This window comes from Cotesia typhae, unplaced genomic scaffold (assembly GCF_013202065.1).
Source record: "Cotesia typhae breed Kobodo isofemale line unplaced genomic scaffold, CoteBio_Ctyphae contig_65, whole genome shotgun sequence".
In the NCBI taxonomy this organism is placed as follows: domain Eukaryota; kingdom Metazoa; phylum Arthropoda; class Insecta; order Hymenoptera; family Braconidae; genus Cotesia; species Cotesia typhae.
In genome coordinates, this window is record NW_027423762.1 from 511486 (window position 1) to 535037 (window position 23552).

Consider the following 23552-nt stretch of genomic DNA (forward strand, 5'->3'; position numbering starts at 1 on the left):
AAATCTGATAGTAGGCGATTTTAATTTAACAAACATGAAATTTTTATTAAGTTTTCATTACGTTTGTGGGAGTTTCAGTATAAAATTTTTGCTTTTTTTTTTTTTTTTTTTTTTTTCATTAGCAATCCGTAAGCGATTTTGGGATTTAAACTTCATTTAATATATTTTTGTTTGCTTTCAACAAGGCCCAAAGAATTCATCTCTAAATTCCATGTCTAGAAAAATTAAAATTCAAAATTGACTTTTCTATAATTTTTTCTAACCATTAACACCCCCGCTATCCACTTAGGAGATTCAAAACTGATAAAAAAGTTAGCCTATCCATTAAGTCAATGTATTCTCTATATGGATGCGAAATTTTAATTCAATCGGATGTATAGGTTAATAGTTTTAATAGAACAACTGTAAAAAAACTCTATAGATTTATATGTTTGTATAGATATGAAATTGTTCGGTCTTATTACGAAAAAAATTGCATGAATAATAACTGGTGTTTAAACTGCGTAAATAATAACGATTGTTAAATCGTAGTCAATGACCAAACTTGATATTTTTACTTATGTAGTGTTAAATTTTGAAATTTTCTATTCTCACTCAAATTTTGACGTAACATCACCGCAAAATTTGTAAAATTTTTTTCACCTTGTAAAGCCTAAATATAAGGAGTTTTCTTTAAGTATTTCCGATGAAATTTCCGCATTTGGCCGAGAGTGCCCAAATTACTCCTTTTAAAAATTCCATGAAAATCAAATCAATCTTCTCAACCAAAAATATCTTAAGCAATGCCCAAGTACAGCTCCTGTTAAAAGCGGAACTAAAAATTTCAATTTTAAAAGGTTCTTTACGGAAATTGAATTTTGGCTCAACCTAATGATTATGTATAAAAAATTTTTCTCGAGCATGTAGTATGAAATTGAATTTAATTGAAACTAAATCATTAATCTTAAGACAAAATCATTGTAACGACGAACGAAAAATATATTATGTAGTAAAAATCTTTCTGAATAATAGAACGCAGATTAGCGTAATGGTTTACGTTGTTGCTTCATATATAAAGGATGCCCGGTTCGAGTCTTCTCAAGGATCAGATGTCAAATAGTATTTTTCAGCCACAAAAAAAATTAGTCACGAATAAATAGTGAAAAACATAAATCGTGATAAACAAAGAAAAGTTTTTTTTTGTTTAAATGAAATTTTTAACTTGCCGCAAAGAAAATTGAAAATTTTCGAAAATCGGGAGGTAGTTAGATTCAATAAATTACGTCAAGTGTTACCAACTGCGTGAGAATCGGTTTATTTATTCAAAAGTACTTGTAATTTAAAAATTTAATGAATAGTTTTATTAAACTTTTATCAGACTTTAAGACACTACAAATTGTCCAGTTCTTATCAGCCTTCAATTAGCCGCCCGAAAACCTTCGTTACCAACACTGGGTTAATTTTAATTGATTTTACCTGACGGTAGGAGTCCCGGGAAATAGTGGGGGTGAACGCCCACGACGCGTCCAGTCCGAAAATTATAGATGAGACTTCGATCCAACCCCCAACTAGCTACACGCTACCAAATCATCCTATCAATCTATTACATTCATACATCCTATTTTATAATTCTATTGTATTAATACTAAGTTTATATTGTTTAATCATATCATTTATTCGTTATTGTTGATAAAATAGATGATAATAAAGTTATAATTTATCGTCACCGAATACACGTGTTTAATTGGTAAAATTAAGTTGTGTGTGAATAAGTTAATAAATTGTTCATCGTACATCAACCATATTCACCTTGAGGCCTTTGAAGGACGTAAATCTTCAGAGATTTATTGTTCAAGGATTGCTGTGCCTATCATCCCAAATATTCTAATCATCGCTGCATATTGTAAGTAAAGAAAGAATTATTACTGGCAACACGTGAGACTTCGTATCTTCCTAAAAAATTTCTACACTCCCTATTAACGTAAAACACCATTTACGTTGTCTGTAAGGAAACGGATTTCCGAGAGCTGGTGGTTCAAAATTAATATTTAGAGGTTCAACCGATTAAAATTCTTTTATCTTATCCGCGAGGTTTTAGTGGGTTGATAAATAAATTTATCATTAAAAAGAAAAATTTATGTCTCAACTTCTAAGCTCGAAAGCATAGAACAGTTCTTTGAGCTTGAAGCGCTCAAAATCACAAATTATATTTTTGAGCATGAAGAGCTCAAAAACGTCATAAGTGCAATTTTAAGCGCTTAGATATGGAATTAGCGGAGTTGCAGGAATGACCCTAGGGTCAATCGTTTTCTCAATTTTTTTATGGTTATTTTGTTTTCCAGACATGATCATGCCCGGGCATGCACGATGGTATTTGCTCATGCATGATCATTTTTGAATATTCACAAGATCTAAGAAAGTATGATCGTTCTTGATTAGACATGAAAGTACTTTCTCATGTATGGCCATGCTTCCTCAAGTCAGGCGAATATTCAGACAGGGTCATGCATGAAATTAAGATGTGGTATGATGATTTTTTCCCGGGTTATTTGTTAATAGTCACCTTGAGTAAAGATTATATTTAGTGATATCACCATTGGGTTCTAGCGGAGGAAGCCATGATATAAACAATGCTTGTGGTGAACTTACAACGACCTTAATATCTGCTGGGCTTCCTGGTACTGTAAGAAAGATATTAATTTCATTAAAGTTCAAAATTTTTTTTATCGAAAAAAACTATTATTAAGTTACCATCTTCCTTTGTACGACAGTACATTATTCTAGAAGGAACACCTTCACCAACTCTGGTATATGCTAATACTTGCACACTGTAGTTTGTGTATTTTCTTAATCCCGCTAATGTCATTGTCATACTTGCAGTTTTTCGAATTTCCATCTCATCTATACTGATCCATGAATCTGTCAAGACTGGTTCATAACTAACTTTATACCCTTGAATATTTCCATTAGTATAAGCAGCTGGAGGTGATTTCCATGATATTTGTAATGATTGTGATGTCAATGAAGCACAGCGAATATCTTCAGGTGGTTTACTTGGCACTAAAATTAAAATAAATCAAAATCATGTTTCTAAAAATAAATCATTTAATTAATAATTTATAAATTTTAGGGTAAAAATTGTTATATCATATTATAATTTAATTTTATGAATAAATATGTGGCGTAAAATTGTATTACATATGTGTATTGATATCCGGCTTTTAATATTAATCACTAGATTAAAATTAAATAAATTAATAAAATAATAAGTTTCTACCATCTTCTAATGTTTGCGTTGGTAATGGTTCAGATAATGGTCCTGAACCGACTTGATTATAGGCTTGAACGACAATAGTATATCTTGTATATGGCTTTAAAGCTGTTAAGTGGAGCTCTCCCGTTCCATCTCCACCGTCACCAAATACGGATGTAAAATTGTACGATGGGTTACCTCCACTATGATAAAAAGTATTGATTTTTATTCAATTTGATATAATTACCTTAAATAACGTTTGATTCTAATTTTACACACTTCTAATATTAAGTGTATATACGCTGATAAAAACGAAATTTCATATTTATGCAAGAATTTGAATATCAAATATAAATTAAATATTTTACTTTTTTTAAAGATCGATTTTTACTCATAGATACTTAATCAAAGAATTTTACTGATCAGAACAAAAAAATAGCTTTATTTTGATTTCACGTTTATGATTTACATTATATTATTCAATTACCTTGATTCTCTAAACCCAATATTAAAACCTTGAATTTCACCATGGCGCAATTCTGGTAATGGTGGTGACCACGATACAATAATTTCGGTTGGAGAAACAGGTCTAGCGGCGATATTAATAGGTGGTCCTGCAGGTCTTTGAGGTTCAGTTTTGACGATGAGCTCTGTTGATGGAGCAGATTGACCAGCAGGTCCTTCGGCAATAATTCGTATAAAGTATTTTGTAGCTGGCTTTAGATCATCTATTAACGCAGCATATGGCAAAGGAGGTCCTATTAGTTCTTGCTGTTGCCACATACCTCCCTCTCCTTCTTTATACTGAAGGATATATTTCGAAACTTCACTAGTATCCTGAGCTTTGTGTTGCCACTTAACATTGATACTTCTTGGAGCAATCATTGCAGTTTCTAATCCGTGAGGTGGATGGGGAGGTTCTATGTAATGGAAAAGACACGTAATAAATTTTCATCAGAATTAATAAATGAAAAATAAAAAAAAAAAAAAAGTAGCTTAAAAACTACAATAAACAACCGAAAAAACAAAGTGGTAGTTTGCACTCGAAATGATTCTGATGATGCGTTTTTTAGCTCTATCTTCATAATATTTTCTAATCAAACAACATAACTGACAATCTAACTAATTAACTATTTAACTAAAAATTTGTAATTAATTCAATTAAGGGGTTACATGGGTTTCATGGCTTCCAAAAATCGATTTTTTTAACTTTTCACTGAGAAAATTGAAAATTTTGGAAAATCGAGAAGTTACTGTTTTTACCCCGGTTTTCGAAAATCAAGTTTTCATCAGATCTCGACGTTTTGAGGTCCTAGGGAGCTTCCTTGAATGTTTTCGCAATAGTGTCCATACATCTATATATAGTTTGGAGCGCTCAAAATGACACGGAAATTATATTCTTGAGCTCGAAGAGCTCAAAAACGTAGTAAGTGCAATTTTGAGCGCTTAAGTGTGGAATTAGCGGGAAGTTGCAGGAATGGCTTTTAGGGTCAACCGTATTCCTAATTTTTTTCTAATATACCCGACTAGAAATTACTTTGGGAATGCACAAGATATACATTGGGGCCCCATTGGGTTTCGACGGAGCATGTCCAATAGGAAAACCCAATTAGGACCCAATGGGAACACCCAACGTCGAAATAATAGATGATCGCCATGGCATAAAGTGATAATAGTATATTTTATCTAAGATCTATTAAAAAGCTGGATTGCGAAATTTATAAATAATCTGTAAATTTAGCCGAACGTTTATTCAGATAAAAAACAATTATCCAAATATGTGTGTACTTATATTAGTTGTATATATTTGTTGTAAGTAAAATAGAAATGAAAATAAAAATTAATCGTTAAGTAAGGTAAAGCACGCAGTAGAATAAAATAAAACAATCTGAAAACTGTTCCAATTCGCGTAAAATGCCACATAGAGGAAAAATCGAAATTTTCAAAAAATTCAAAGGGCATAGCCGGTTAAATATGGGAAATCTGCCCCCATGGCTTTTTTGACCCACACTTAGGGGATCGATTTGGCATCAAATAAAAATAATTCACACCAATTTTTAGCCCTTTAACTCAAACGACGTTCGAGATTTTCAAAAAAACCTGTTTTTTTATTTTAATTTTATTTTTATACTGAAATTCGGAGTTAATCGATGGTGATTTTTTTTCTTATTCTTAGGATCCTTAAACATAAAAATATCGTATGATCATCGTTTTTCAACGAAAAGTCGATTTTTAATGAAGAAAAGAAAATTCAAACTTGTTTTTTTTAAGGTTTTTGAAATATGTTAATCACCAAAATTTGTCAGAACATGTATTTTACACCCCTCGACACTCAGGAATTTTTTCAGATTTTTTGAAGTGGTGGAACAATGTCAAAAAAATTAAAAAGTCATTTTTTTCCTAAAATTCGGCGTTTTAACGCACTTTTATTTTTTTTTTTGCTTGAAAAAGTACGTAGAAAATTTATTTTTTAACAGAAATTTATCTTTTCAAAAGATAAACATAATAAATCAGGAATATGAAGTATGTAAAAAGGCTATAAATAATTCAAAACACATTTGGAGGTGAATTTTATATTTTTCCAGACAACCGGGAATAATTTTGAATTAGGATACAACAAAAATAAAAATTTTAATAGAAACAATAACTTGATTCGTCTTCATCACTGTCTTCATTCACTACGACACTAATTTTCTCATCGATAAACAGACGACTAAGTATCTCAGCAGGTTTTACAATTTTAGCTAAATATCGAGCGTAAGATAAATAATAAATAATAGCAGCAACGTATTTTTTACCAAAAATGTATAACTAAAATTGGGAGTTCGGAGTTGTAAGCTCCAGGTTACATTAATTGATAAAGTTAGTAGACCAAATTAACGTTCTACTAATAATTTATTTGTATGAATTTATACAAGAATGTAGTTAAAATTTACTTATAAAAATATTAAATGCGAGGCAAATTAACAAAGTTATAAAGTAATTCAAACGGTAATAAGACGGTACGTCTTGAACAAAAATGCTAGATGCTATTACGGTGCTCTGTTAAGAGGAACTGATTTTCTGATCAGAAGTTGAACTTGATGACAAGTTCCAAATTTTTCGTACTGCTAAGATCTTCTAGGGGTAAGGGGTGGAGTAAAAGATATACAAGACCCTTGATTGGTATTTTAGGAAAAGTGGGTGTACAGGTAAGGACTCAAGCAAAAAGGAAAATATCGAGAGTGAGTTAGAGAGAGAGAAAAGACTTAGATAACTAGATGCCAATATGATATACAGATGTACAAATAACTAATACTCCAAACCGAGGAAAAAAACCAAAGCAATAAAACAATTAAAAACAGATGCGTTTTGGGAAAAAATATTTTACAATAGAAGGATTAGAAGACTTTGGAGTAGAGGATCAAGTTGTAAAATAAAACGAACCCGAATCTCATTACCGCTTGAATTTACAATCGTACAACACTAAGTTTAGAAGGTAATAAAGCAAGATACATAAGTTATGGTAAGCTAAAAAGTGATGAACTAAACAAAAAGTATGCTAGACATGAGGGTATCATAAATCTTATAATATTGGAGACGAAAAATTTATACTAATACAAAAATTGTTATAAAAAATGAAAATAACGAAAATGGATTAACATTATAAAACAAGCAATGTGTGAACAACATCCAACAGTACGTCTACCATTTTCACAGTCACAACAATATCGAGTTATTCCAGAGATATCATTCTTGTCTGGCTGATATTCAATAAAACAACGATATGTTTTTGAATTAGTGTGTCGAGATCTGACTTCAAATTTTATAATATTAGGAGTGATCAGTAAGTAATGAAGCTTCAGCATTCCGTTTTCATCTATCATTTCAGCTAAGTACGATACCGCTTGAGACATTTGATATGATCTAGTAAAAAGAATTTTGAGTTCATGTTCAGTTAATTCAGGAAAATCAGTGATTATGGATTATGGACGAATCAGTACCAATAGCTAACTGCCCAAGTAATTTTTCCAAATCATTTACTTCAAATACACTGGTATTAGAATGGATTCGGAAAGTGTTGATATCTTCATTATAGAACCGTTTTTTAATGATATGATCTTTACAACACCGATTTCCTTGGGGAATAAAGAGTCGTCTTTTGGAAAAGACTTGCTTACGTGCTTCAAACGGAACTATCATGATATTTGTTGATGATCCACAAAGGCAACAGTATTTGTGTGTCGATATGATTCGGGGAAAACCCAACTCTATAAATTCTAACTCTTCTAACATATGAAGGATCTTCAGATGATGATACAGACGAAACGGTTGTGGATGATGATTGAGAAAAAATAGGCTGACTTTCGACATTCACTCGATCTGTAGATAAATCTTGAGTCTTTTTTGGCGTAGGTGGTCTTGTTAAAATAACTCGACACTTATTACAAAATGTATCATTTATAAAGACACGCTTTCCAATTTTTTCTGTCGCATTATTAGCCTCATCAATTGTTGCAATAATTTGTTTAAAGCCAGATATTTTACGTAAATATACATTACAATTAACACATTTTTTCCCACAAAATCCATTCTGAAATCATGTTTAAATTATAGGTTACAAATTCGAAAATATAAAAACAAATAAAAAGTAAAGCTTTACTCACTTGAATAAATGTAAACAACTGATACGCTATGTAATAATAAAAACATATATCTTGTAAAATGAAAAGAGATGCATTAACATCAACAATGATACTCCAATATTGTTCGATCGTAAAACTTAAATATAGTTTCAATATAAAAGCCCTGAATTAATTAACAACTGTTATTCAATATATACAATGAATTAATCATAAAGATTACTTTATTTTGAGGTTACCTGAACAAACAAAACCTTAATAGATATAGTCGATAGATTCCGGAAATCCCGGTAGATGACTTTCCAAAGCACCGAGTTGGCGCTAATTTTGAAATACATAGTCATTTTAGAGCAAAGAAAAGTTTTCTACGTACTTTTTCAAGCAAAAAAAAAAAAAAAAATAAAAGTGCGTTAAAACGCCGAATTTCAGGGAAAAAAATGACTTTTTAATTTTTTTGACATTGTTCCACCACTTCAAAAAATCTGAAAAAATTCCTGAGTGTCGAGGGGTGTAAAATACATGTTCTGACAAATTTTGGTGATTGACATATTTCAAAAACCCTAAAAAAAACAAAATTTGAATTTTATTTTCTTCATTAAAAATCTACTTTTCGTTGAAAAACGATGATCATACGATATTTTTATGTTTAAGGATCCTAAGAATAAGAAAAAAAATCACCATCGATTAACTCCGAATTTCAGTATAAAAATAAAATTAAAATAAAAAAAACAGGTTTTTTTGAAAATCTCGAACGTCGTTTGAGTTAAAGGGCTAAAAATTGGTGTGAATTATTTTTATTTGATGCCAAATCGATCCCCTAAGTGTGGGTCAAAAGAGCCATGGAGGCAGATTTCCCATATTTAACCGGCTATGCCCTTTAAAAAAAAATTTTTTTACCAATATAATTTTCAACAGAAAACCTTTACAAAATTGTATTTTTACACACTTTTTACTAGCTTCACTTGTATGTTTGTATGTTTGTTTGTAACCGACTTCTTTGGGCGCGATTTTGACCCACTTTGAACGGCCAGATTTTGTTCAAACTTGGTAAATTTATCAAGGACCGATGACAATACACTAATTTGATAAAATTATTCCATTTTTCAATTTGCAAAATAAAATTTTTGTTCATTTATATAATTTTCACCTATAGTCGATAAGGTAGAAATTTTAATTTCCAACCATAATCTTTAGCCGATTTATCTAATATTAAAAAATTTTCGAACACCAAAGAGAATTTTTAAATCAACAAAGCATATAATAGTTTAAAAAAATAAAAAAAAAAGTTTTTATCAATAAACAAAACTAAAAAGTAGAAAATAAATAATAGTTTAAAAAACTAAAAAACACGCTTGTTATAGAAAACCGAACTAAAAAAATAGAAAATAAGTTTTAATGAATTTCAATTGAGAATAGTGTTAAAAATTTCAATAAATATAAATTAATAACAGTGTGAATAAAAAAAAAGTTTTTTTATTTGAACAAAAGCGTGGGGTGCATGGTGTCAATAGTTATAAATATTTTATTAACAGATATGAATAGAGTGATTATCATTCTGATAATATCTTAAAAAGCACCACACGCTTTTTTTAAAATAAAATTTTTTTTTTTTTATTCACACTATTATTAATTTATATTTATTGAAATTTTTAACACTATTCTTAATTTAAATTCATTAAAACTCATTTTCTATTTTTTTAGTTCTGTCTTCTATAAAAAGCGTGTTTTTTAATTTTTTAAACTATTATTTATTAAGTCAGTAAATCTCAAAATCGAGATATTTTCAGTATATTTCCGGAAAAAAAATTCTATAGCCTATTCATTTGAAAAGTGATAATAAATGATAATGTTGTGATGGCATTTGGGCGTGAGTGCGAGCGAGACGAAGGAGCAGCAGAATTTATTTTCTATGTATCATTATTATTACTATTATTATTATCATTATTAGTACTATTATTATTATTATTAATACCGGAGTGTATTTAATATACTAAAGATGTTTTTTGTTGTTCATTTACATTTCTTTTATTATATTATATATAATAATTAATTATTAATAATATATATAATAATAATAATATTATTATAATATTATTATTAATAATATATATAATTATTAATATATAATAATTAATTATTTCTTTTATTATATTATTTTTTTTTATTATATTCAGGCTCAAATTTCATTTATAAATTATATAAACTAACTCCGAAAAGACCCTGGACTCCGGCGAAATTTCATTCGAGCTAGGGGATATAGATATTTGGGTAAGTCTTGACCAAATTACCAAAGGTTAAAATTCACTCCTTTTGGAAACCGGAAAAATACCCATTACAATGTGAACAACAATAAAACAGTATATAAGTAATTTAAGGATATTGGATAATAAGTTGTACTATGTTTAATGAACCTTGAACTAGAAGTTGAACTAATTGTTGATCTCTTCCATATAAATTACTTGCTTGACAGAAATAAGCTCCACTATCCGACGCCTCTGCTGAAGAGATTTGTAATTGTCCTTCAACACCGTCAGCTGTCACTTCCATTTTTGTAGAAACCCTTTAAAATAGTAGTATTAATAGTAATATACATACATACATAATATATGTATAATATATAACTATTCATAATAGTTATAAACATACGCGCGTGCACACACACACACACACACGTGCGCGCGCATTCGAAAATAATGTTGTGAAGCGGGAAAGAATAGGAGTTACGGATAATTATTACGTAAAACGTTTCAACATTCACGTAACAGGATATTTTTTGGTGGGAAAGGATTGAGAAAGGGTTAAGGAGAGGATCTTCGCAATGTGAGTGTATAGAATATGCGAGAAAAAATTCAGATAGCTCGAACTGGGATTCGAACCCAGAACCTTCCGATGACATGTCGGCTACTCTACCATTTGAGCTATCCGGTATATATATATATATATATATATATATATATATATATATATATATATATATATATATATATATATATATTAGGTGGTCCTTATGTTGGGTTTTTTGAAATTTTTTTTCACGATAGTTCAAAATCTATAAAAAAAAAATCATGCCAAGTTATAGCTCTTAATTTTAATATTAACCCGCGCCCCCCGACGGTCAAAGTTTTAAAGGAAAATAGCATGGGAAAAGTTATATTTTTACTTTGGAATTTTTTATGTCATAAACTAACCAACAAATCACATCAAAAAATATTTTTTCTAATGCAAAATTTAACGGTCTACAAAAAAGGTCTCTTATCATTTTTTGATAATTCTAACGGTTTTGAAGTTATTCGAGGTCTAAATTGAAACTATAATCTTTTTCATAGTTTTTTCTGTTTTTTTGGTCATTTAATAGTTCATAAATCATGAACCGGTTATTCTTTATAATCTCATTGGATTTATTTGTTTAGAAAATTTTCAAAGTAACTGTAACTTTGGAATAATAGTAACACCAATTCATTTTTTTAGCCTGAACTGTCGAACATTTTAAAGATTTTTAACTTTTTTTGGATACAAAAGAAATTCGGGACCTATTGTCTCGATTTTTATTGTTATTGGTACAAATATCAACAAACTCCAATTTCAAATTTTGATTTCTGGTTAAAAACATTTTAGAAACTGATCATGCTGCCATCTATTAGATTTTACTTCAATTTCTAACACTAAAATTAATTCTCAGATTACTCATAACCTACATTTATTTCTCAGCATGATCAAAATCGTTCAATTACTAGTACTGATGCCTTTTTGATATATAAATAAATTTTTTGAGTTCATTTATCCGATATTTAAGTAATCAGTTAAATATGGAGTTATCACGTTTACGTCAAAACATTTTTTTGATTGGTGATGTTGACGTTCAAATCGTAGGTAACAAATTACCATCGAAATTGCAAGCTTTGAAAGTGTTATTTTTTTATACACGTATTTTAAATAATACTATCACAGATAGTGTTGCTGCAGTGATTGATGAAATTATTGTGTTTTGGAAGAAAGCTCGAATTCCCGTTCAAGATATGCAAAGATGTCGAGATAAGTTGAAAAAACTGTATGATGAGTGGCGCATACTTCTTAAACATAGAAATCGGAGTAAAGTTGCTGTGAAAAAACAAAATGAATTTTCCTGTTCATTAAAAAAATTATTTGACATCGCACCGTCAAATGTATTTGAAATGGTTGATGAAAATTCCAAAGAATTCTTGAATAATCAGAGATCAGATGAACGAATTGGTTTTACATTACTATTTCTGCGACGTTTCGATCATTCATTAGACCTTCTTCAGGCATATCTGATAATTATACTTGTTAATAAGCAACAAAATAATATAACAATTGATACAATTACAAAATTTACCATAATACGAATTACAACAATTACGATCATACATTGCACAGTTGCCTTTGTCAGGTAAATATTTTGTCCTCATTCCTGACATACAAATAACTATTGATAATTATGGACGATAATAGTAACAATAATAATAATTATTATTTTTGTTATTATCATTATTATTATCTATTTTTGTGAATATATAGTGATTATAATGATAATGATGTTAAACCTGCATTAATATTATTTCATTAATGTCACATCAGTATCTATTTTAAATGAGTTTGAAATTATGAGTCAGTTACGAGTCATATCTTATCTAAAGCATGATATTAAATGATATCCAGCTCATATTATTTTGATATCAATGTGTTTACTGGGCCTTCTTCAAATAATAATAAACTTATTTTTGAAAAATCGCGCCGACCACTATTATTTGTCGATAGTTATCATATCAGTTTTTTTGCAATGTGACTTATTCATTGACGTCAATAGTTTTTCGGGTTTGAGTTTGTTTATTATTAAATTAAATGAAAATTATACTCGAAATTATCACAGATATATCATCTACATGTTTGTGTAGTCGTTTGTCTATTTTTTTAGCTTGAAAACAGTGTATATGAGTTTATTTGTTAGAAATTGCACGAAAAATTTGAAGTCTGTAGTAAAAAATTGGCGGTCTCGCTAGCGAAATACAGTAAGAACTATTATTCGAAAATTATCGATACCTGTAGTTTGTTGAAGGATTCAGTTCAATTTTTCCACCTTTAAGCCAAATGATTGTTATAGGTTTATCACCATGTACTTCACAGTGAAGTGTAGCAGTATCACTTTTTTTGACTGTTACGAGTCTCGATGGTGCAGCAAAATATGGCGAAGCTAAAGATTCAATTTACTTGATTTTAATCAGATAGAGGGATTTATTATTAACCGTCAAATATATTTAAATCTACTTACAGTTTACTCGCAGTTGTACTACTTTGCCAATACCAGTACCAATCCCATTACTAGCTTGACAAAGGTAATAGCCTTCTCTATCCTCCTTTACGTGTTGTAGTACCAATGTACCATTACTTAAAAGTTTTGTATATGAACTTTCTCGCAACTCGTCATACTCTCCAGACTTTGCACCTAAATTTTATTTTGAGCGTGAGATTTTTGTATTCTTAAACGAAAAAAAAATATTTAATTTATACAATATCAATTTTTGCTACCGGCTAGTAGATTCAAACTTCAACGATTATTAGAAAACTTTATGATCTTCAAGGTTTGATCTAATTATCTTTTTTTTAAACTCAAGTTTCTTTTTTTCCGAGTAAAGAATATATGCAGGCAAATACCGTACATTATAGTAAGCCGATTGTAACTAAGATAAGACTTAAACTCTAGCAGTATCGATGACTCAGTGAAAACTTGGATGAAACGGAGTATCTGCTGAGTATACTTCTTCAAAGAGTTTACTCGAGATTCCAACGGAGTTTAGTAGGGAAAACGCATAGTATTTTGTGCAGTCGCGACATTACATTCCGACGGCGTTTTATCGTGGTTTCCGTGGAACATTGCCGTAAGGTTCTGATTTAGCCTTCACGGAGTATTATCAGTGTTCCTACAGAGTATTTGCAAAGTTTCGTGAAGTTTCAGCGATCGTTTTCAGGTTTTTTAAATAATTTAGAGTTCAACTGAAGATAGTTTATGATAAATGAATAACTACATAAAATCGTTCACGATACAAACTTTCTTCAATTTCAATTACATACATTTCTTTTTTAATTGCATTTATATAGTGCATCAAATTTTCTATCTAAATTGCTGTATAATTACACTGATCCACAAAAAAAAATTTTCTGCGCTGGGTGTTCGACAAAGATTTCTCGATGTATTATTTACCACTGAATACGAATCTGGAGTCAAAATTGGCGATCAAACTTCAAAAAACTGAGGAAAATAAAAAAAACTGATAAAATTCATGATCTAATAGTATTTTCAGTATGTTATGATCAAATCGCAGTTTCTGATTTGTTTTTCTCGATAGTATCCATCAGTAATTCGCAAATATGTTTATCTGCCACTTATTGTGTCTTATTAAAGTCTTTTATCGAATGAATGTTGTCGTTGATATAAAATAAAACGTCAGGACATTGAATCGGTACATTTACCGGCAAAAACCTGCTACCACAGAGTGTTGAAACTCCGATGACAACTGCTCTTTAACCGGATGTGTAGAATGATTCTCTAGTCAACATTTTGTAGTATCAAAGCCAGCTAAAGCTTGCTGTTTTGCAGGGAAGCGCAAGAATATGAGAGTGATACCGAAAAAAATCGACAAAAAGTGTTTTTTTCGGATTACACCGAAATTTCCGGTCTAATCAATTTGTATTTGAAAATATATCATAAAATTCGAAAAACTGCGTCGAATGCCGCTAACCGCGTGAAAATCGGTTCATTCATTCAAAAGTTATTGCGGTTTAAAAATTAAAAAAATAGTGATTTATTAAACCCTTATCAAACTTTTGAGCTCGAAGAGCTCAAAAACATAGTAAGTGCAATTTCGAGCGCTTAATTACGAAAGTAGCGGGAAGTTGCAGGGATGGCTTTCAGGGTCAACCATTTTCCTAATTTTTTGTCTTGGTGTATCGAGCACTTAAAGAAAGATGTGATTTAAGTCCTGGTCTGGTGATCCGCAGGATATTCTGGTGATTTAATGAGATTTTTTCTATGTAAACTGAAGTTTAAGATGTAATGGTTTAGACGCATTCTTATTGTGACTTTTCTAGGAATGTTATACTCAGTGAAAAAGGGTTTTTTAGTTTCCTTGAAGATGTAGTTAAAATAGTGGACTCCTTTCTCCTTCCCAACTTCTTTGAGGAATTCGACTATGCGGTTAATGGCCTTTTATTTGCTGATAGTCGCTAGATCTTTGTAGGGGATTGGAGTAAAAGTTTGTCTTGAACTGGTGATCGCTTTCTTAGCTAGTCGTTTCGCCTCTTCGTAGCCGGGAATGCCAGAATGTCCAGGTATCAGCATCAAGTAGACTTATAGTCCGCGCTGTTGCGCCTCGTGAAGTCTGGCTCCAATTTCGTATGGCTGATATGATTTGGGTTTCTTATGTTGTAAATTGAGAAAGGCTTGAAGCGCGTTATTGGAGTCTGTGTAGATTATTTTTTTTCCTCCGCATCCTCGAGTGCAAGTTCGATTGCTTTGAGGATGACTAGGGATTCTGCTTTCGTTGTTGAAGCTGAATGTTAAATGTTGCAGATGAATGTCAAGAGTGGCATTGTAAACTGCGAGTCCGATGAATGGTTCGTTTGGACTTTTGGATGCGTCGGTGTATAATTGTGTAAGGTCCTGTAGTTTTCCATTGACTATTTTTTTGAAATTTTTTATGATTTTTTTTTGCTGGTAGGTTACTGAGTGTTACTGTTGTTGACATGTCGACGTTTAATGAGTCCCGGAAGACTGAGTAAGGGTTAATGTACTGCGGTTATGTTTTAGTTTGATAGATAATGTCCTAATATGGTTCATTGTCTTTTAAGGAGCAAATTGCTGGAAATCTTCTTAGAATGAATTGCTTGGCTTTATTTTGGGTTACATTATTTTCCAGTTTTTACAGCGTTTGAATTATTGGGTTATTGGAAACGCTCATAGATCTTAGTTTGTAACGATCAGAGAGGTATTTAAGTCTATTTTTTGGAGAAATCACATTTCCCTCTGCTACCATTGAGTTAATTGGGGTCAATATTCGGATGTCCATGCATGTTCTGATGGTTTTATTTTGGATGATTTCCAGTTTTTTGAATTTGTAACTAGAGATAGTGTTCATCATGTGGGACTCGTACTTAATTTTTGTCTTGATCAGTTCGCTGTAGATATTTAGAAGGGTTGCTGGAGCTGCTCCCTATTTTGTTTCGCATATAGCTTTAATGAGGGGGTTGATGTTATTGATTCTTGAGATAAGGTTATTGTGATGTTCGTCGAATGTTTCTGATCCAGTATTATACCAAGGAATTTAGCAGATGTAGATGTTTTTTGAGTCGAAGAAAGTTGTTGTCGCAGTCGAGGATTAGTTTTCTGAGCTTCGGGGAGACGTTTGATCATGTCATAGGTGATTCGATCAAGTCCTGGGCTTGTTCCTGATTTACTTCGCCGTATGGCAGAGTTCAATTCTATTAGAGATTTCGAAGTTTAGAAAATTTAGTTTTGGTGGCTAGGGAGAGTTAAACAGAGTTCAACTGAGAGCTCTTGTCTCGGAAGTGTATACAAAGTAAATGATCTTGTATTTTTGAAGGTTTTAAATTTCCTCCAGACATGGCTGTGGAGGTAGTGCTGTTGAAAGCCACAGTGTATTCTCACCAAGCTTTTAGTTTGGCTTTCTGGAATGTTTTCTTCTTTCCGGTGTTTATTTTATTGTAGTTTTCATAGCTCTCTACTTTTAATGTACGCTTCATGACCTAGAGAGCTGACTTTATTTCTTTTAAGGCTTTAGTGCATTCTTCGTCCCATTATGGGGCCGGAGCATGATTTTTCTAGTCTTGGAGCTATTTTTTGGAGGCGATTTTGAAGGTGAGAAGAGACATACCCTTATAACATTCTATCGCAAGACTTGCACAAGCCTGCTCAAAAGTTCGATAGTTATTAGCGTCAAAATTTACCTATGGGCCTTGCTGCAGATACTTGAAACATGTTAGGGGACATCCATTAATTACGTGAGCTTAGAATGGGGGGGGGGTCCAATGAAATTTCACCAAATCTTATCTAAACCGAGGGGGGGATAATGGAAAATCTCATCTCAACTTCAAAGATTATAAAATATTACAGACATTAAAAAAAATTATTTTGAGTGTTTATTTTGCCCGCTAAAATAAATTTTATGTCTATTAAAATCATTTAATTCGAGAGAAATATAAGCAAAGAAAAAAATGTTTCGGGCATTCAAAATAAAAGACAATAGTATAGGCAACGTATCGATTATTCCCTACGCACGGATTCTCCGAGTTACGACAAGTGCCAAGCGCTACTCACGTTACCAGCCAATTCGCGGAATTTCCCACTGCAGGAAGAAAACTTAAATACAAAGTCGTTCAAACTCGTAACTTGTCGGTCAGTTACTCGTGACATCAGTACCGTGTAAGTCAGTGCTTTAGTAATTTTTTTTTGGCTTCAACATGAGTTTATATCAAAATTTTTATGATGCATACATTAAACGCTATGCCGAAAAGGTAAAAAAAAACGTGCTAGCAAGAAGTGAATTGTTTGTGGAAGGAAGCAAAATTAAAGTTCAAAGACAAAAAAGTTTTAAGTGATTACATTCATAAAGAAATTGAAAAATTGCGAAATGCCACTGTTCAGAAGAAAGCAGAAACAATGTTGTCTTTCACCAGCAAGGTAAGATTCAATGACATATTAATTTGAGTTAAGAAGTAAAATAAATAATTTTAATAACGATTAATTAACTGGTACTGTTTGTTTGGGTAATTAAATTGTGAATATATTGGAAAAGTAGACTTTTTGCAAGTCTAGTATAATTTTTCAAATTTTATAGGGAAAAGTTTTGACGCCAAGGTCTGTGAATACAGATCATGCTGGGACTTCGGCATCAATTTCTTCTGTTAATGAGCAATCACTTGCTCTGATTGAATCACCGCTCGCATCAACGAGTCTTGAGCGCATTGATGATAATAATGAAAAAGACCTTTCAAGTAAGTAGAATATATTTTTTCAATACATTATTCATCAAATATATAATAATAATATACCAATGATCAATATAGCGTAACTGATTTAAATTTTGCTTCGTAACATCATCTTGTCACACGTAATTTTATTTAAATTTTCCATCTAAATAATCAAATTTTCAACTTTTAGAGACTAACAATCAGGAAGTTCTTCAAATTCAAATGAGTGAGGACGAAAATGAAGTGGAGACTTCAATTGCTCGCAAACGCGAAACTCCCGCAAAAATTCTTTAATTGCTGATGGTACCGAGCATGAAACAATCGTAAGGTTACGACAGGAAGTTGATCTGTGTGAAAAAAATCTAAAAAAAAAAAAAAACAAAAGCAGATTTTTTATTCAAAAATGCACCGGGAATACCATAAAAGCAAATTGCAAGAAACCGTAAAATCATTGAAACCAAGAGCTGCCCCTGGACGTCCGCGTTTAGAAGAGCAGCAATCAGATCTTCTTCAGACTATCGTAAATTTAGCCATGTTCGGTGCTTCCGTTGAAGAACGCCGGCGATGTGAAGTTGTTCGCACCTGTCACACTCTATCTGATCTACACACGAAGCTCGTAGAGCTGGGATTTAATAAATCGAGGAGTGGTGCATACATTCGCGTACTTCCTAGAAAAAGTAATACTTCTGAGGCAAAGAGATATGTTGTAACGGTTCCCGTAAAGCTCAGTCGCCCCGAAGCTGATCACCACAAAGCACATCCAGACCAGAATTTTTGTGTTGCTTCAATAAGGTCTCTGGAAACAGTTGCTTCAACTTTCGGTCCAGACAAAGTTCTGTATTTATCTCAGGACGATAAAGCTCGTGTTCCCATTGGGATAACAGCAGCTAGTAAACAAGCACCATTGCTCATGCACATGGAATACAAAGTTTCTTTGCCAGATCACAATTTCATGATTGCTCCTCAACATAAATTAATTTCAAGTGTATATGCGATTTGTGAAATTAAATCAAATGAAATGGGACACTCTGAAGTTGTTAGTTACAGTGGGTCAACGTACATTGCTATCCGTAGTGCTGAACACTCTTCGTCTACCGCGACATCTCACGCTGATGACTTAAATAAGCTCTTCTCTTGGGACGCTTTTGAAAAGTTTGTGAAAGACAGTCAAGGCAAAGTAAAGCCTATTATATATTATTATTTCGTGCGATGGTGGGCCGGATGAGAACCCTCGATATCCCATAGTGATAGCAAACGCGGTGAATTACTTTAAAAAGTATAACCTAGAAGCTATATTTTTAGTGACCAATGCTCCAGGAAGAAGTGCTTTTAATAAAGTAGAAAGAAGAATGGCTCCTTTGAGCCGAGAATTGGCAGGTTTGATTCTTCCTCATGATTCATATGGATCACACGTGAATGACAGCGGCAAAACTATCGATACTTCCTTAGAACAGGACAACTTCCAGAAAGCAGGTGAAATTCTAGCCGAAGTATGGAGCTCGGTATCATTGATGGACACAAAGTAGTTGCCGAATACATAAAGCCGAATGATGATGAATCTTCTGTACCTGACTTGACCGATGAGCAATGGTATCAAAACAATCTCAACATTTTGGAGAAAAAGTTTTTTGATAGGTACAAAAAAATATAAAAAAATTGAGGAAATAAAAAATTAAAATTGTTAAACCGTCCGATTTGGCGTGGAATGCCCCACATACTTTGGACTGATTTGTCCATAGAAGGTGATTATAACTGAGTTGGCTGGGATGCGCGTTTTCTCGCCATCTGTTTGGATGGCTTTAGTGCATCTTCCGACGTTATAATTGGTGATTATAGTTGTTTTTGATGATAGTTCTTTAGGTACCTCGTGAATTAATCCAGTGGTGAATTTCCGGAATGATGGTATAGAGACCGAGAGATGCTTTGCTATGAAACTCGGATGATTTATTAGAGAGTTAGCTGAGTTTATATCGTGTAATGTAGTTAAGAAGCTTTGACCTACCATTTTAGATTCAGTGATTCTAGACTGAATTTTTAACTCTGTAAGTAAGCTGAGAACTGTTTTGCTCAGATGAAAAGGGGGCATTCTGGTTTTGTTCTGGTTGTTATTGGGTTGGACAATGATCTAGTATGGATCTATATCTTCGTTGCTGTACATAAGAGTTTCATCTGTCATTGTTTTTTGTCCCTCTTGTTCTCCAGTATCCCTGTCATTCGTGAATTCCGAGTTAGGTAAAGTTTCATCAGTTGGTTTCTTTTTTGGCTGAATTGAGTTGATGTTTTCGCGATTGCCACTTTCATGCAGCCATTTTTGGTTCTCCTCTAGTGTGAGGTCATTTTGTGTTATAGTGCTCTTGATATTTATGTTGATGAATTTTTTATTGTCAGATTCTGTTTTGGTTTCGTTGATACGGAGGTTGCTTATTCAAGAAGTTATACCAATCAACCCCGTACCAGTCAATTTCGGTATTAGAATGTGGGTCCATCTCGGAATTCAGTGATTGGAATCGGTGGGAATACGGTGTGAGCATAGACAGCGCCGCTCTACCGCGGAGATTTAAGTTATTTTTATCTGGGTTTAGATAATCCGTATTATTATTGATGATTTATTGTTTAATTATAGTTTAAGTGTTTTTGTGATAGCTATTCGTATCATGGATAGTTGAGAAGCAGAGTTTATTGAAAAGCTTATTTGTTTCACGGTTTATGTTGAATCTTTCCAAAAGCGTGAGCGAAACGTCTCGAGGTTCGAGTTGAACTCCAAATAGTGTATAATACCTTTATTTTTCTTTCTCTTACTTTCCGTTCTCTCATCCCTTCTCCTTCTGATCTCACTCCGCCTCGCCAATATAGTATATACTTATTAATTCATGTACAATCAACGCGCATGCGTCATTCTTTTTTCATCTTTCCCCTTCTGCAACGACACATATTTGAACTTCTTGTCTAAGCACGTGGCGTATACTCACAATATAAATTCATTTTACTTACTTTAAAACAATCAAGAAAATGTAAACAAAATTAAGCAATATATTTGTTTTGCAAAATCTTAATTTTGATCTAGAACTAACGCGTTGAGACCGTTTGACTTTATTTAGACCTATCTTTCGTTGATTATAGAAATAAATTGAAAATCGTATTCGTTCTAACCAAGACTTGAACCCGAGCCGCGCACTCGCTAGACCGATAACTAACCCCTACACCGTACGACCGATGGGGTGAAGTACATCTCATTATTCTTATAAGCTAAATCTATATGGTAATGAAGTATGACGGCTTATTATTAATTTATTTATATAATTTATGTTACTAATTATGTGTTTTTGTTATACTCGCTCCAAAAGTTCAACTTTTGAGCGCTGGGTGGCGTGCGTAAAGCGACTATTTTCTAAAGACTACCATATCGTATTTTTTTCGCGGCCTAGGCCGTGAAGTTTTACCCCCTCCTTTTTTTTACGAACTTTTCGGGTACACCCAGACAAAATTGAGAGAGATTGTAAAAAAAAAAGTCACATTCTAGTGTACCGATCAATTATTTTAAGTAAATTTTAAACAGTCACTATTGAGTGGCGCCAATTATTTATCTGCTGCCCAGAAAGAAAAGTTACTTGACTGGAGAAAAAAATTCTTGGCTCAAGTAAATTTTCGGATACTCAAAGGAAGACCGAAGTTGTATTAGCCGAAGTAAAAATTTTTCTTGAAATCCTATTCTTGGCGGAAGTAATTTTTTCTTAGATCAAATCATCATAAATACTTGATACAATAAATTTTTCTGCCCTCCGGCCGGAAAGTGGCAACTTTCTGGCCGCTGCGCTAAACGAAGTTGCCACATTCCGGTTACGTCGAGCAGAAAAATAATATACACACCTTGGCCAGTAAAAAGTAAAGCCTCAGACCACATGTTTGTCAACCTCGGCTTCGCCTCGGCCAACAATTACATGTGATCTGAGACTTTTCTTATTTTACTGGCCTAGGTATGTAATATACTATTTATATTCGATCAAGATTTTAAGATACTTGAGGGAAGCAGCGCCACCTACTTCAGCTGAGAAAAAAATTTTCTTACCTTGAGAAAATTTTTCTCTTGAATATTTGTCCCTTATTTTAGATTATTTTAGCACGCAATTATACATACTGAATAAAAAAAAATGATTCAATATTATTTGATCTTTTCATTTGCTATGTTAACCAATAAAAATATTAATGAAAATTTACTTCTATCAAGATATTTAATTTTTTGTAGCAAGAGAAAAATTTTCTTAAGACAGGAAAATTTACTTCTATCAAAAACGAAATTTTTTGGAACAAGAGGCTGAATTTTCTCAAAACAAGAAGATTTTCTTGACTTAAATAAATTTTCTTGGATCAAGATACGTATTTCTTAAAACAAGAGAATTAATTTTGTTGGAATAAGTGATATTTCTTGTGTCAAGAAACAATTTTTATTTCGCTCAAGAAAATAATTAGGGAGAAAAATATTTCCTTGACTCAAGTGTACCTTTCTTTCAGTGTGGCAGTTTATTATGAAGCAGACTTAATGTTAATTAAATAACAACCATGGCATAAATAAATATTAATAAAAAGATAATTAACATAAAATTCAGTTTTTTTACCTTTGTGAAACTTCATAAAATTTAAATGTCATTGTTTGCCTCCTATCCCTCAAAAGTTAAACTTATGGAGTGATAATAACAAAAAATATTGTGTCATTCGACCGTTAAGTGGCGATTTTGACAACGACTTTTTTTCGATAGTCGCTTTAATGATTGTGACGCGAATGTTCGAAAATGAGCGGAAATTTCCGTCTTTGGTTACGCTTCGCACGTTAAAATTACACCCGTTTCGAGCCTTCCCGCCGTAAACCTTAAGCTCATATAGAAATATCGTCGCTGTCAGAAAACCGCCACTTCACGGCCTTATGACATAAATATCTATTTGATAAAAATTAACTATTTTTTTACAAATGTTTACCCAGTGAACACATGACTTTCATCTGACGTCAGTCGAATGTCATAAAAATGTCACAAGATTTTGACATAAGTCCCTATTTTACATCAGTAAAAAGTCACAGTTGTACGTAATATTGACATAACTTTGAAGTCATCTTTTTAGATCACTGAAAATTTCTGATTGTACCTAATACTGATGTACCTAACTCTGAAATTTTATTTGTACATTAGTAAAAAGTCACAATCGTATGTAAGGCTGATGTCATTTCAAAATCATCTTTATACTCCGTTAAAAAAGAAGTATTTGAGATAATAGAAACCGTTTATGAAAAAACCAATACTTTTCAATTCTTATTTTCTTTTTGATTAGGATAAGTCAGTGTTAAGTTATGGTTTGAGATGATATTGATGTAACTCTGGAGTAACGGTTTTCCATAATAGATTCGTTGGAATCAAGCAGTAAAAAATTTATTCAAAAAAAGTATGGGGGAAGGGGGAGGACAAAACGGGATATACTTAAGCAAATTTTAAGTTTTTGGGAACCCAAATACCGTAAATCGTCTTCATTTTTATTTTGTTCAAAATCAATACCACTAATTTCAAACTGCCGTTTAGAACAAGATTTTAATTTTTGCGGGCAAAACGGGGTATTCCTTAAACAATTAGAAAATAATTTTTCCACAAAATTAGTATTAGCTTTGATAAAATCGAATTCTTGAGAACGATTGTGCAGCAAAAACTTATTTT

General features: G+C 32.1%; 1 protein-coding gene across 1 annotated transcript in view; it reads right to left on the minus strand.

Moving 5' to 3' along the window:
• The window catches only part of Dscam2 (Down syndrome cell adhesion molecule 2), a 64472-nt gene that overhangs the window by 20628 nt on the left and 20292 nt on the right, over positions 1–23552 (minus strand). The window contains exons 6-12 of the mRNA XM_074250805.1: positions 13142–13315; positions 12913–13063; positions 10266–10414; positions 3720–4152; positions 3257–3435; positions 2731–3039; positions 2543–2660 (exon numbers count right to left, since the gene is read on the minus strand). Coding sequence (XP_074106906.1) covers positions 2543–2660; positions 2731–3039; positions 3257–3435; positions 3720–4152; positions 10266–10414; positions 12913–13063; positions 13142–13315 — 1513 coding nt within the window. The remainder of the gene's footprint in view (positions 1–2542; positions 2661–2730; positions 3040–3256; positions 3436–3719; positions 4153–10265; positions 10415–12912; positions 13064–13141; positions 13316–23552) is intronic.